General features: G+C 52.1%; 1 protein-coding gene across 1 annotated transcript; it reads left to right on the top strand.

The window, feature by feature from the left end:
- Positions 1-2,989: 2,989 nt before the first annotated feature.
- FAM43B (family with sequence similarity 43 member B) lies at positions 2,990-5,606 on the top strand. Its single transcript, XM_053280583.1, has one exon. The coding sequence runs from the start codon at positions 3,884-3,886 to the stop codon at positions 5,090-5,092; it is 1,209 nt and encodes a 402-aa protein (XP_053136558.1). The 5' UTR covers positions 2,990-3,883; the 3' UTR covers positions 5,093-5,606.
- Positions 5,607-15,706: the final 10,100 nt, after the last annotated feature.

Raw genomic sequence — 15,706 nt, 5'->3', positions numbered from 1 at the left:
TCAGCTCCTCTGCTTTTGAATTCTGCCTTTTGATTTCTGAAGGGGTTCCCAACATTTAGCCAGAGGCATCCAGGTTTCTATTCCCTCACGTGGCTGCATTTACAGGTGCTGCCCTGCTTAAGGGAGTAGATCTTGCTGGCCGATCTGCTTTGACCACTAGAAATTTTGTGATGGGGGTGGCTAAGGGGGATGCGAACCATCCCAGAACTGCCTGCCTGCCTGCCTCCCTCTTGAGTGACCCACATGTTTTCCAAGTTATTTAATTGTGTTCCTTCTGAGAAGGCAGAAAGAGCTTTGCTAAGCAGGGTCCACCGCAGAGGAGGTCGAGAGAGGGAGGGAGAGATGATAGAGGGAGGGAGGGAGAGGGAGGGTGAGGAGAGAAGGAGGGAGAGAGAGGAGAAGGAGGGAGGAGAGAGGGAGAGGGTTAATCTATGGAATTCTCTGCCACAAGCTGTGGTGGTGGCCACCAGCTTGGATGGCTTGAAAAAGGGCTTAGACAAATTCATGGAGGACAGGTCTCTCAGTGGCTACTAGTCTGGTGGCTGGAGGCCACCTCCAGCCTCAGAGGCAGGATGCCTCTCAATACCAGTTGCAGGGGAGCAACAGCAGGAGAGAAGGCACGCACAGACCTCTTGCCTGTGGGCTCCCCAGAGGCATCTGGTGGGCCACTGTGTGAAACAGGATGCTGGACTAGATAGGCATTCTTGGGCCTGATCCAGCAGGGCAGTTCTTATGAGTTCCATTTTGCAAGCAACAAGGCCGTTTGGAACGCCAACATGCAACATCCAGAGAGAAATGTGGGTGAGGGAAACGTCAGAAATCCCTCCTAGTTTGGAGCTCCGTTGGTAAATCCAAAATAATAGATTTGGATGCACGGTTTTGTTTTGGAAAAGCAATGAGAGACTGAAAAATATATTTTGAGAAATTCCGGTCTTGCTCATGGGAAGGCATTGGAGTGTTGGTGTGCATGAGTAAAAGACACACGCCAGATCTATAAATAAGCTTGCCAATAGCGGCGTTCGGGAACGTTTGCATTCTTCTAGAAGGTATCCTGTCAATCTGCGTTGCCAAGTGTCTAAGAAGGATGCCTCATTTCTGCATCTCAAAAAAGAGAAAGAAAAAAGCACAGAGAAGGCATTGTGAACAGCCGCGCACCAGATCAGCAACGCACGGATGTCAAAACTACAGATGATCTATGTGGGTGGGACAGTTCACAGGCACGGCTGGGCCATCCTCGTGAGACAGCCAGGCCAGGATGAGGCCCCGGATGAAATTTTGGAGAGGAAACCATGCAATTTGCCCCGATTTCTGATTCTGAACATGAAAGCGGAATCCTGGCTGTGAAATCAAAGGTCAAGCGCTTCTGACGTAGGGACATCTCTTGATTGTTTGGGGTTGAATAAGGATTTAATATGATATGACCCCTTTGTCAACCTGGGGTCCCCACTGGCTGTTGGACTACAACCCCCATCATTCATTGTGTCCAGGGATGATGGGAGTTGTAGTTCATCTGCAAACCCCTGCTAACTTGGCAAAGAGGTCCCTTTTAATGTGGTGATTATCTTTATTGAGTGGGGGGAGAGTAACTGGCTCTATCCACCCCCAGCACAGGACCTCCAGTGACTGTTGATGTGTTTCTTTTTAGATTGTGAGCCCTTGGGGGACAGGGATCCATCTTATTTGTTTATTATTTCTCTGTGTAAATTTTTGGAAGGGTGGTATAGAAATTGAATAAATAATAATCATAATAAATAATAATCTGGGGATCCAAGTTTGAACCTGACATAGACAGCAATGTTGACCATTGCTTGTCAATTTCAAGCCAACATCAGATACTGCATGCTGCTGCATGTTAACTAGAGAAGTATGCCATTTTAATCTTCCCCCTCTTCCTCCAGGAAGCTCTGGGCATTGCATGTGTTTTCCTCTCTCCATTTGGTCTTCACAATAACCCTGTAAGGTATGCTAAGGCATTAACATATGCTGCCGAGACCCTTGGGGGAAAGGGGGGAATAAAATAGGATGATGGATATATCGCTTTTCCACAAAAGCCCCCAAAGCGGTTTACATAGATACAAATAAATAAATAAAATGCCTCCCTGTCCCCAAAGCGCTCACAATCTATAAAGAAGCATAAGGTTGACACCAGCAACAGCCACTGGAGGGATGCTGTGCTGGGGACGGATAGGGCCAGTTGCTCTCCCCCTGCGACAAAGAAATAAGAGCCTCCACCAGTATCTCATACACAGTAGCAAAATTTTGTAATCTAGCTACTAGAGTGCGTAGCTTCAAGACTGACGCAAAGGATGTTTGAGTTGTTTACAAGATAAAGCTGTGTCATTTTTATTGTTATGTATTGGATATGCTGTTTTCTTTTGCCTTGGTCTATGACCTTAAATAAATTTGACTTTGACTTTGACTTTGAACAAGAGCCTCTCCATCTCTTACAACTTTTAAAAAGGCAGTTTCAAGACACATTTGCTCACCCAGCCTTTTAATTAGATACCGTTTTAATTGTTTGATTATGTTTAATAGTTTTAACGTTTTAAATTGTAACGTTTTAACCTTTTTATTTGTTGTTTTTATGGTTTTTGTGGTTTTTGTAAACCGCCCAGAAACTTAGTTTACACATATGTTAAAATAAATAAATCAATAAACGAGAATCACCAGTTTTAAAAACTGCCTCTTTGCTCTGTTGGCAGCAGGTGTGAGATGGAAAGAAAGGCGCTCTTTGCATGCTCAGAAGTACTTGACCGTTGTCTTTAAAGCTACAGATAGTGTGGAGTGGGCGTGGCTGAAAAAAGACCCACAAGACGGCGGGGGCGGGGGGGGACCCCTAAAGTGTTGCTGTATCCGCTGTGCTTGTTCACACGTGCATTTACGTACACGTGGAGGGAAGCGGGCGCGGCGCACCAGCGGCACCCTCGGGCTTTGCGCGCGCTTCGTTGTCGCACGCCTGGCGGAGAGGTGGGCTGCAGGCGCGCGCGCACAGGCTGGTGGGCGCGCGGCCGGGGCGGGGTGGGGGGAGCGCGCTGGCTTCCACGCGTGCGGCGAGACCCGGAGAAGGAGGCGGAGCGGCGCGCCGGAGTCCAGCCTCCTCATCTTGCGAGCGCGACTCTTGCAGGCAGCAGCAGCAGCAGCCGCCGGACGCCGCGGCCGATCCGAGGCAGCCTTGAACCGGGACTGCAGGCGAGCAGAGGCGAGGCGGATCGGGGCCGCAAGGACCTCGTGGAGCGCCCCGGGCAGGCAGCGGGGTGAGGGGCGTACCGGGCTGGCAGCAGGACCCCTCGCGCGTGGGGTGGCGGGGCAGCCAGAACAGGAGACCCCCTCCTCCCTCCCTCTCCATTGTGCTCTCCCGCAGGGATCGGGCTCCAGTTGTGCCAGGATCGCGCCCCCTCTCCCCCCCTCCCGGCAAACGTAGGGATAGCCCAGAGGAGTGTGTGGGTGCCTGTGTGGGTGTGTGAAGCCCCAGGTACCCGCCACCGGCCCCCAGGAAGAAATTGCGCAAAACGGGGGTTTCCAGAGAGAGGACCGGATCGGGCGCGAGGTCAGGATTGGGCTCCCGATAGGAAAACACAAGCCAGGGGACAGCAGGGAAGCAAAGCAGGGGGAGGGGAGGAGCTGCAGACCCCGCCCCCCCCCAGAATCTGGTTTCCCCTTCCTTTTACTAAACTGCCCCCCTGCCAAAGCGAGGAAGCAGCATTCTGTGCCCCCCCCCCGTGAAAAGTGCCACACACCCCCTCCAGTTTTAAGTGAGTAGCTGCTCTCTCGGTTTCCCTCCATCAGCATCCCTGGGGAGGGGGTCCTGAGGCTGGGGGAGGGCCGGCCCCAGGGCTCTGGAGGCCAATCGGGGTCCGCTCCCTCATCCGCCCCACTCCCGCCTATGGCGGCCATGTTGCCCTGGCGGAGGAGCAAGTTCGTGCTGGCGGACGAGGGGGGCGCGCCGAAGGCCAAGGGCAAGGTCCTGGGGCCCGGCCTGAGCTACGGCTCCCTGCTGTACAGCCTGGTGCGCTCCTGCCCGGACCTCTGGGCCGAGTGGCCCCTGGAGCGGCTGGGCAGCGTCTTCCGCAGCCGGCGGCAGAAGGTGGAGCTCAACAAGGAGGACCCCACCTACAGCGTCCGCTACCTGGGCAACGCCGTCACCCTGCAGGCCAAGGGCGAGGGCTGCACCGACGAGGCCGTGGACAAGATCTGGTCCAAGAGCGAGCGGGGGGCCCGCAGCACCAAGATGAAGCTGACCCTGGGGCCCCCGGGCATCCGCATGAGCCCCGGCGAGCGGGGGGGCCGCCGGCCCGGCCACGCCTACCTGCTGCACCGCATCACCCACTGCGCCGCCGACCGCCGCCACCCCAAGGTCTTTGTCTGGGTCTACCGGCACCAGGTCAAGAACAAGGCGGTCGTCCTGCGGTGCCACGCCGTGCTGCTCTCCAAGGCCGAGACGGCCGGCACGATGGCGTTGCGGCTGTGCCAGACCGCCTGCTCGGCCTTCAACGAGTTCAAGCGCCTCCAGCGGCAGAACGACGCCCGCCGCCTCCAGCAGCAGCTGCTGGGGGAGGCCATCATCCCCTTGGTGCCCCTCCGGAAGCGGCTGAACGGCAAGTGCCCCTACCGGCCGCCGGCCGAGCGTAACCGCAGCGCCCCCCGGCTGAGCGCCATCCAGGAGGAGGAGGAAGAGGAAGGGGAGGGGGGGCGCCACAGCGCTCCCGGGGGTCCCGCCTGTGGCCGGGCCACGGACTCCGTGTCAGGCAGCCTCCCCACCAGCTTTCCCCGTCGGGCTCTGGCCGGCAGCAGCTCGGACAGCGCAACCCCCGGCGGCCACGACGCGGCCCCCCATCCCAGCCACGGGACCCGAGCCAGCCTCCCCCTCCGCGCCCGCGCGGTGGCCGCCAGCCTCCCTCTCGGCACCGCTGACCGCGCCGCCCCCGGCGGCCACAATGCTGCCACCGGCCAGGGTCCCGAGACGGCCAGAGGCCGGGAGAGATCGGAGGTGCTGACCTTGACCCGGGAGCTGAAAGTCTGCACTTTGAGAAGCCCGCAGGCGGAGCGGCCGTCCTGGGAGCAAGCCCCCCAGCCATCTGGCTTGTCCTGTTAGGGAAACCGGAGCCATATATTTTTATTTTCCAGTGATGGGTCGATTCGGAGGAGGGGGAGGCAGGAACGTGGGGACAGAACGTGGCGTTCCCTCTGCTAGCTCGGCTGTTCCCAGGGCTGACAAATGGCCGCCTCCCTCCTCACTGACTGATAAACAGGACCGGCTTCTCCCAGTTCCGCCTGAGTTTATGACCCAGAACAAACGGTTGGGTTCCCGCGGCCTGCCTCTTGGGTGGACTTCCGAAACTTCTGGCCTTCTGGCGTGGCCGCTTTCAGGGACGGACGGTGGCCCGCTGACACCGTGATCGGCCAGCGTGGCGTTGGGAGGCAGCGATTCAGGGGTCTTGCCGGGTCTTTCGGGTAGATTCCCAACACGCCTGGCCTCGGCGAGGACGGAAAGAGACGTGAGCTGGCTGGGTTTCCCCTCTGCATTTCTGCAGAGGCGACGGAAGCTTATTTCTGCTTGTCCAAACTGGGAAAGAAAGAAAAATGTCTAAAGAGAATTGTTCTGTGTCTCTCTGGCGAGTGTGTTCTTTTACGTTTGCACTTTGGAGGTGGTGGTGGGGGGGTGGATTGGGGGGGGGGCCTTGGGGAAATTTGCCTTGGTTGGGGGACCAAATTAATCGAAAGAGCGTTGAAGAGGTTCGGGGTGTTTTCCATCCCATCTAGATGCCATTCTCAAACGCAAGTCCTCAGGGGTGGCTGGACTACAACTCCCATCATTCCCGGCCCCAGGGGACTTGGGCAGGGGATGTTGGGAGTTGTAATCAACAGTAACTGGGAATCTGTTGCACTGGGAACCGTCGGGGGGTGCTGAAATCCAGATCAGGACCCCCGTGTGGGGAGGAGGGGGCTTAATTTCTTTCCCTTTGCCATGGTCCCAGTTTTGGATCGTCTTCCCCGAAGGCTGACATCTTTAAAAGGGAAGAGAAGCCCATGAGCGCTAGGTGTGATTAGGAATCTTTATATTAACATAATGCACCGCTTACATAAGCACTTCTTTTTCTTAGTGTGACCAGTATTTATGTTACTGTAACATGACACACTGACGAACTGCGCAGAGTTCCGTACGCGTTGAAACATAACGCACATGCGCAACTGCTGCGCATGGGCGCTCCTGCGCAGGTGCAAAAAACCGGCACCGGCGGAGTGCGCCATAGTAGGGCCACTGGAAATAACGGCCGTACGGCATGTGCCCAATTTACACAAAAGCACACTCACGCCTGATGCGCACGTTGTGTTACCACACGTACAAGGCTTTGCGCTGTGTGTTAGCTGGGGCTGGCGGCCAGCCAGACTTCTGAGCAGTCCTATTGAAATGAGGTAGTCATAGGAAGAGAGGAAGCTGGCTTCTACTGAGTCAGACCCTTGGTCCATCCAGCTCAGTATTGTCTACACTGACTGGCAGCGGCTTCTCCAGGGTTGCAGGCAGGAGTCTCTCTCAGCCCTGTCTTGGAGATGCTGCCAGGGAGGGAACTTGGATGCATACTTCTGCATGCAAATATGCAGGCACCGTTCCCAGAGCGGCCCCATCCCCTAAGGGGAATATTCTTCAGTGCTCACACATGTGGTGAGTGTCCCATTCAAATGCAAACCAGGGTGATCCCTGCTTAGCAAAGGGGGCAATTCATGCTTGCTACCACAAGGCCAGCTCTCTTCCGATTTTCCTGGGCATCACTTCTGCTTATTCCTTGGACCGCCTTTCATGTGGGTCAGAATCTTGAAAGCCCCCCCCCCCGGAGCAGTTGGCAGCCCCCGCCCCCCAACTTGGAGGAAGGATCTCCCTTCCATGGGCACAGTGGCCTTCCAGATCCCTCCCAAAAGGATTTGGAAGGAAGCCTCTCTTCATATTCTGCTTTTCTCCCCACAACCCCACCCCTAAGGACCCTGCACCATCCTGATCGACACTATCGAGAAAGTTAGTCAGGATGTCGGCCATTATGAGTCAGAATAGTAATGTGACACACAGCTTGCATTAGCACCAATTATTATTAATATTAATATTTATTAATAATATTAATAATTTATTAATAATAATAATTATTAATATCAGTAATAAGTATTAATAATAATATTGATGTAACACATAGCTTGGCCATGAATGGCACCAGAAAATGGCCCCCCTCTTACAACGTGTTCAAACATGAAAGAGCCCACTAAAAAGATCTGTGGTTGTGTTTAAGTGTGGGGAGATGTCTGGGGGTGCATTTATTCCCTGCGACGGACACAGAGAGCTCAGGTTCGAGCTGGCTTGGGGGCAGATCTGCCCATGCGGCGGGGCCTTTCATCCCCGGAAGAGTAGCTCCCTCTCCCCTCCTTGCCACACCCTGGCAGGGTCTGCACACATAGGAACATCAGAAGCTGCCATATACTGAGTCAGACCATTGGTCTATCTAGCTCAATATTGTCTTCACAGACTGGCAGCAGCTTCTCCAAGATTGCCAGGAGGAATCTCTCTCAGCCCTATCTTGGAGATGCTGCCAGGGAGGGAACTGGGAATCTAGATGCTCTTCCCAGAGCGGCTCCATCCCTTAAGGGGAATATCTTCTAGTGCTCACCCTTCTAGTCTCCCTTTCATATGCAACCAGGGTGGATCCTGCTTAGCTAAGGGGACAAGTCATGCCTGCTACCCCAAGACCAGCTCTCTGCAGTCCGGGGTTTCCTAGATCCTGAGCCTTCTGATAACATCTTCACCAGCCTTTCCTGCCATGAAGTGGCTGCATTCTTCCTTGCACGAGCGATACTTTATTGTCTCTGCAGTGTTAATAGCTGCTGCAATATAAAAAAGGGTTCATTTTTGCAGATGGTTGGCCGTGCGTTTGCCAACAGAAAGGAGAGAGAGAGCGCGGCTGGATTCTCACAAGGACATAGGAAGATAGGAAACTGCCATAGACTGAGTCAGACCATTGGTCCATCTAGCTCAGGATTGTCTTCACAGACTGGCAGCAGCTTCTCCAGGAGTCTCTCTCAGCCCTGTCTTGGAGATGTTGCCAGGGAGGGAACTTGAAACCTTCTTCTCTTCCCAGAGTAGCAGCTCCATCCCCTGAGGGGAATATCTTGCAGTGCTCACACATCAAGTCTCCCATTCATATGCAACCAGGGTGGACCCTGCTTAGCTATGGGGACAAGTCATGCTTGCTACCACCAGACCAGCTCTCCTCTCCATTTAACCGTGGGCCAAACTGCGATTGAGATCCACGGCTTGATCTTGATATCACATCCTGACCACAACAGATAGCTCTGGAGAAGGGGTGGGTGCAATCTTTTCACCCTCGTCATCGCAAGCCGCCCCCCCTGCAAATCTGTCCTTCTCAAGGGGGAATCTATAGGCACAGCAATTTACGTGGGTCAAACAATAATTTAGGGGAATGGGTTGTTTAGATTGGAGAAAAGAGCATGGACGAGAAAAGGTCATGCCAAGGTTTCTCCAACGGGAGTCTCCAGGTGTTGGACTACAACTCCCAACACCCCCTGCCACAACATGATGGGATTATGGGAGTTGTAGTCCACCAAATCTGGGGCCCAAGATTGGGAACCTGTGCTCTAAGACATCAACCAAGGGGCTGGATGTGGTCAAACCAAGGCCTGTCATTTTGGGCACCAAGATTTCTGGAAATCCTGCTTAAAAGCAAATTGGGTTTCTGGTCCTTATGGGTTTTAGATCAACATATACAACTGCCATAGGGACATAAGGAGCTGCCATATACCGAGTCAGACCATTGGTCCATCTAGCTCAGTATTGTCTGCACGGACTGGCAGCGGCTTCTCCAAGGTGTCTCTCTCAGCCTTATCTTGGAGATGCCCCCAGGGAGGGAACGTGGAACCTTCTGCTCTTCCCAGAGCGGCCCATCCCCCGAGGGGAATATCTTAGAGTGCTCACACAGGGAGGAGAGCTGGTCTTGTGGTAGCAAGCATGACTTGTCCCCTTAGCTAAGCAGGGTCCACCCTGGTTTGCATTTGAATGGGAGACTAGAAGTGTGAGCACTGGAAGATGTTCCTCTCAGGGGATGGCGCCGCTCTGGGAAGAGCAGAAGGTTCCAAGTTCCCTCCCTGGCAGCATCTCCAAGAGAGGGCTGAGAGAGATCCCTGCCTGGAACCTTGGAGAAGCCGCTGCCAGTCTGTGAAGACAATCCTGAGCTAGATAGACCAATGGTCTGACTCAGTATATGGCAGTTTCCTATGTTCCCCTCTCCCATTCAGATGCAAACCAGGGTGGACCCTGCTTAGCAAAGCCACAAGACCAGCTCTCCTCCGTCTTCTGAGTCAGACCTTTGGCCCACCTTGCACCGATTAACAGAGCCCCCCCAAGGCTTTAGAGGGCTCTTTCCCAGCCCTACTGTTTGGGTACAAGCCAGAAATCATGTGGCTATGACTGTAGAAAGGTTAGGGAAGGGATATGCAACTCCGGATCTGGGGACCCATGTTGACCTGGGGCTCAGTAGCTTCTCCCTTGGTGCCTTCAGCGCCCCCAATCCCTAGGACCCCCTCCCCTTTATTCCAACCTCAGCCCCCCTCTCCCAGGTGAAGCTCTCATTCCATAAGAACATAAGCACAGCTGGATCGGGCCCAAGGAGGCCCATCTAATCCAGCATCCTGTTTCCCACAGTGGCCCACCAGAGGACTCTGGGGAGCCCACAGGCAATGCCCTCTATGGGGGCATTGGGGGGCATGCCCTCTATTCTGCTGTTGCTCCTCTGCAACTGGTATTCAGAGGCATCCTGCCTCTGAGGCTGGAGGTGGTCTATAGCCACCGGACTACTAGCCATTGATAGACCTGCCCTCCACGAATTTGTCTAAGCCCCTTTTAAAGCCATTCAAGTTAGTGGCCACCACATCCTGTGGCAGAGAGTTCCACAGATTAACTATGAATCTGTTAATTATGAATCCAGCCTTGGCAGAATTCTTCCCTTAAACCACCTGAACTGCTCAATCCATTAAAAAGAAAAGAAGGGTGTGTGTGTGTGTATGTGTCTATGGAAATGCAATATATTTGAATTTACTCAAACTTGACTTTTGGAGGGAGTTGTGGGGATATGGGACCCAGGTTTAAGAACCTCTGACTATTGATACCCTGGTTTTCAGCCACAATAAAGCCACGGTCATTTAAAGATTCACGGAACGGTACAATATAGTGGGAGAGATGTTTTCAATTTATTTAGACCCACCTTTCTTCCAAGGAATGCAAGGTGGCATGCAGAGGACGCTCCCTTTCAGTCTTCACAACAACCCTGTGAGGTAGGTTAGGCGGAGAGGGAGTGGCTGATCCAAAGTCGCCAGAGAGCTTCATGGCTGAGTGGGGATTTGAACCCGGGTCTCTCTGCTCCACACTCTAGCCGCTACACTCCACATTCCAAACTCTTTCCCTCCAGAGGGAGGAAACAGAAGGAGCTGCATTCAAACTCAAGAGCTGGTTGATGTCAAAGGTAATAAATGCATTGCATATACATTTTAAAAATAAATGGGATCCGAATTGATTTCGGGTACTGTACTGGGAAATGTTCACTGCTATAGGTCAGTTTGGGGTTGGCTTTAGGAACAGAGGCAGCTGTCATATACTGAGTCAGACCCTTGGTCCATCTAGCTCAGTATTGCCTACCCAGACTGGCAGCGGCTTCTCCAAGGTTGCAGGCAGGAATCTCTCTCAGCCCTATCTTGGAGATGCCAGGGAAGGAACTTGGAGCCTAGATGCTCTTCCCAGAGCGGCTCCATCCCCTGAGGGGAATATCTTACAGTGCTCACACTTCTAGTCTCCCTTTCATATGCAACCAGGGCAGACCCTGCTTAGCTAAGGGGACAAGGCACGCTTGCTACCAAAAGACCTGCTCTCCTCTCCTTAAAAGCATCTGAAATAGGAACATAGGAAGCTGCCATATACTGAGTCAGACCATTGGTCTATCTAGCTCAGTATTGTCTTCCCAGACTGGCAGCGGCTTCTCCAAGGTTGCAGGCAGGAATCTCTCTCAGCCCTATCTTGGAGATGCCGCCAGGGAGGGAACTTGGAAGATGCTCTTCCCAGAGCAGCTCCATCCCCTAAGTGGGGAAATATCTTACAATGCTCACACATCAAGTCTCCCATTCATATGCAACCAGGGTGGGCCCTGCTTAGTAAAAGGGGCAATTCATGCTTGTTGCCACAAGACCAGCTTTCCTCCCAAGTGGGAACAGTAGTGCTTTTAAAAACAACTCACAAAAAACACCATTTGGTTCTTTACAATCCGGTGCCAGCCACACTATTTGAATAAACAGATAAAGTAACTCCGTGTGTGTGTGTGTGTGTGTATGCTGAAGGCACTGCTTGCCCAGGGTGTTCTTTATCTTAGGGCCTGCTATGCCTCAGTTTAAGCTGATCATCATTTTTTGACTTCATCTTTATCTACAACATCTTGTAGATAATTCATTAAATTCTTAAGGATCCACGGGTCGCTGATAACCTGTTATTTGGTGAACACAAAACAATATCAACTGCCAATATTGCTTGATTATGTAACATGGCCAGAAAATATGTAAATAATCTGTATGAAGTTCTTCACATCACCAGGAGCATTTCCAGATGGGGCTTTTAGCTCGCTTTTCCTCCAGAACGGAGGGTGTGCGTTCACATATCAGCCAGGTTTACATCAAAGTCCCTTGTGAGCAATTGGGGGCACTCCCCACATGATTCGGGTTTTTCATTAGGCATTGGAACGTAGCCCGATTTATGTCCAGAATTAAAAAAAATCTACTTTCTGCATCTTTTTGCGGTGTAAATTCAAACTCTCAGTATTCCTCTCAGGGGATGGAGCTGTTCTAGGAAGAGCAGAAGGTTCCCAGTTCCCTCCCTGGCAGCATCTCCAAGATAGGACAAGATTTTTTTTTTTTAAATAGGACAAGATTTTTTTATTGAACCAACAAACTACCAAAGCATACAGTAGAGACTCCTGCCTGCAACCTTGGAGAAGCCGCTGCCGGTCTGTGAGGACAATACTGAGCTAGATAGACCAAGGGTCTGACTCAGTATATGGCAGCTCCCTCTATTCGTCTGTTCCTAAGCCTGCTGTCTGAGAGTGTTCCAGCTCATGCTCAGTTCTATGTCATTTGGATTTGGAAGCTGCTTTGATTATTGCTGATGCAGGAGCAGGATAAAGATCCTTCAGAACCAATCAATGTGGCATCTGTTCACATGGTGGGGACGGAAGGGGTTAAAGAGCCTGGGGGCTGGGGAAAAGCAGCTGAGGAGGGTTATGGAATGTGGGGTGGGGGTCTTTTCTCAGATGAAGCCTTTTTACCCAGCTCATTTACCCAGATGGGTTAGGTATGTTGGAAGCTGCCTCCTACTGAGTCAGACTATTGGGCCATCTAGCTCCATATTGTCTACACAGACTGGCAGCAGCTCTCCACTGTTTTAGGTAGGGGTCTTTCCAGGAGAATTTATGTTTCTTGGTTGCTTGGACAGGAATGTGGAAGTATGTTGGGGAAGACCTTCCTTCCTCAATGTTACCAAGAAGCCAGAGCGGATTCCCTTCCCCTCCTCTACTATCTAAGATAGGCCCTCCAGTGACTGTTGGTGGTGCCTGTCTTATGTTTCTTTTTAGATTGTAAGCCCTTTGGGGACAGGGATCCATATTATTCATTCATTCATTCTCTCTGTAAACCGCTTTGGAAACTTGTGTTGAAAAGCGGTATATAAATATTTGTTGTAGTAGTAGTAGTAACAAGTTCTCACCCCAAAGATGACTGCTTAAGCCCCCCCCCCCCCCGGACTATTAGACATTGCTGAAGGCTGAATCCCACCCACCAGAGGCTGTGTACTGCGTTGTGCGTTTGTGTTGTGCACTAAAGACAGGAGGTATCCAGCCACCCACTTAGAGATTTAATTCCTAGATTCTCAGAGGAGGGAGCTGAATCCTGAAGAAGGGTAGCTTGTTAAAATAAAATCAAAATAAACATAAAAAAGGCACCCTTAAGATTCCAAAATAGGTACAGCGATCTACCAAGGATACACTCCAAAAAAATTGTTCTGGGAAGAACTAATCTGCCTGCTTTCCTTTCACTATACTCTTAATTGATAATCTTCACAAGTTAGCCCACTTCTGCCTCAACCGTTTAAGCATCCGCCATCTCGAATCGGGGTGGATGACATCATCACAAGCTACGCCGTTGAGGTGTCCCTATGTGTCACTCATTGCAACTGTACCAGATTTGGTTCAAATCGGTTAGACACAAGTTAGCCCACTTGCGCCTCAAACGTTTACGCGTCCGCCACCGTGAATCAGGGGTGGGTGACATCATCACAGACGACGCCACTGTGGTGTCTCTATGTGTCCCAACTGCAGAACCCGATTTGGTTCATATTGGTCTAGGCACTGATTCAGGGGAAGGGATAGGAATATAGGAAGCTGCCTACTGAGTCAGATCATTGGTCCATCTAGCTGAGTATTGTCTACCCAGACTGGCAGCGGCTTCTCCAAGGTTGCAGGCAGGAGTCTCTTGCGGCCTTATCTTGGAGATGCCTCCAGGGAGGGAACTTGGAACCTTCTACTTTCAAGCAGGAAGAGTGGCCCCATCCCCTATGGGAGAGATTCCCAACCTGCGTACCTCCAGACGTTGCTGAACTACAACACCCAGCACCCCCTGCCACAATACATTGAATTTCTGTCTAATGCGAAGGGCAAAGAATTAAGGGGCGTCTGCGCACACACTTTTGCAGAGCAGAGGAAACGGGTTTTCCATGATTTTTATTATGGTAACTGAGTCACAAACTGGAAATGGAGCTCAGGTTGCAATGCTTTGCTGGCATGCTTGAAATCAAGCCACCAGAGACCCAGGTTCTAAGTTCTTATCAACCTTGTGCCTCACTGGCCCTGGGTGACCTTCGACCAGTCACTGTCTCTGAGCCTAATCCAGGGTTCTGGGCAGCATAAACGTGAGGAAGAAGAACTTAGCGTCCCTGAGTTGTGTGTGTGTGTGTGTGTGTGTGTGAGAGAGAGAGAGAGAGAGAGAATTCAGGGTTTCTCAACCTTGAGTTGAGCTGGTCTTCTGGTAGCAAGCATGACTTGTCCCCTTTGCTAAACAGGGTCCACCCTGGTTGCATATGAATGGGAGACTTGATGTGTGAGCACTGGAAGAGATTCCTCTCAGGGGATGGAGCTGCTCTGGGAAGAGCAGAAGGTCCCAAGTTCCCTCCCTGGCAGCATCTCCAAGATAGAGCTGAGAGAGACTCCTGCCTGCAACCTTGGAGAAGCCGCTGCCAGTCTGTGCAGACAATACTGAGCTAGATAGACCAAGGGTCTGACTCAGTAGATGGCAGCTTCCTGTGTGTCCCCATGTTGTTGGACTACAACCTCCGTCTTCTCCCACGACCATTACAAAAGTGGCAGGGGGTGATGGGGGTTGTAGTCCCACAACATGGGGGGGGCGCAAGTTCGAGAATCCCTGATAATGGGTACCTTTGTGCAAAATAGGTCACGGGCAGAGTGTTGATTGGACTGACTTCACCTTGGTTCAGTTCCAGGGATCTTTTCTCGACTGCCAGCTGCTGGATTTCCGCCAAGCTTTCGTCTTCCCGTCTTTGATTCTGTGCTCCCCCCCCCCGCCTTCTCCTCCCTTTCAGCTCTGCAGGGAACATTAGCCAGTGATTACATGCGCTTTCTGTGGGGGTGGCAGGCAGCCCACACCTGGTGACATGACCCTCCACTTCTCATGGCGAGATCTCTGGAGAGCAATTTTTTGCCCTCCACTCTGGCCGAAAACAATGGTCTCTGGCCTGTGATCAACTCCCCCCCCCCAAAAGCCGAGACTGGCTAGAAAGGGAGAAGGCGATGAGAACCATCTCCCTTTCCAGTTCTACGCTCAGAAAAACCTGTTTTGTGGTGCGATCTTCCCCCCACTTAACCCCTTTCTCTGTCTCTGTTTAAGTCGCAGACTGCGTTTGGCTCAGTTATTTTTTGGAGGGTGGAACCTTTCGAGAACGGCATCCTATTGAGAGAGCGACCCATGTTTTAGAAACATCCATCAAGAAGGGGAGAAAAATCCACAGTCAGTGGTCATGGCCACCGGCTTATTCCACCCACCCACCCCCCTTGAAAAGTTGGGCCAAGTGGCTCATTGGCATCACACAACAAGCCCCTGTACCCACTGCCAGGAGAGCGGCTGGCCCCTCTAGCTATGAAGGTTTAATTTCATATCTTTCCTGCTTGATCTTTTCTTTCTTTCTGCCCCTGCCTTTGAGGCTCAGGGAAGCTCATCGCTTTCTCACAGTCTGAAAGGGACTCAGAATCCTTTGCTTGTTTCGGCAGGGATGGTTTTTTGCTTCTGCGAGGCACAGGGTGGGGGTCCCTGCTATTCCCGTTCCCTGCGATAAGGTCTCTGCCCCAAGGTGCTTACAAGTAGGGGCGACAGGGTTTCTTTCTTCTCTGTTCTCTCGTTTGTTCTGTGAGTTGGCTCTTTCCCCATTCGTTCTCCAGCGGCCCCCCCACACCTTCCCCCACTCTTTGCATAATGTGTATCTGATTGTAAAGCTATGGACTGAATATGAGTCATGTTTTAATCTATGTACGGTGCCTAGAAAACTGTAGATGCTTTATCAGTGGACAGGGGTTTATGCATAGCTAGAACTGAACCCGGGGCAGGGGGCAGG

Source organism: Hemicordylus capensis, chromosome 16, assembly GCF_027244095.1.
Source record: "Hemicordylus capensis ecotype Gifberg chromosome 16, rHemCap1.1.pri, whole genome shotgun sequence".
Taxonomy (NCBI): Eukaryota; Metazoa; Chordata; class Lepidosauria; order Squamata; family Cordylidae; genus Hemicordylus; species Hemicordylus capensis.
Note: the sequence above shows the minus strand (reverse complement) of the source record. Positions and strands in the feature narration are given on the sequence as shown.

Coding starts and splice junctions, on each gene's coding strand:
- FAM43B (XM_053280583.1), top strand. CDS start 3,884: ATGGCGGCCATGTTGCCCTGGCGGAGGAGCAAGTTCGTGCTGGCGGAC.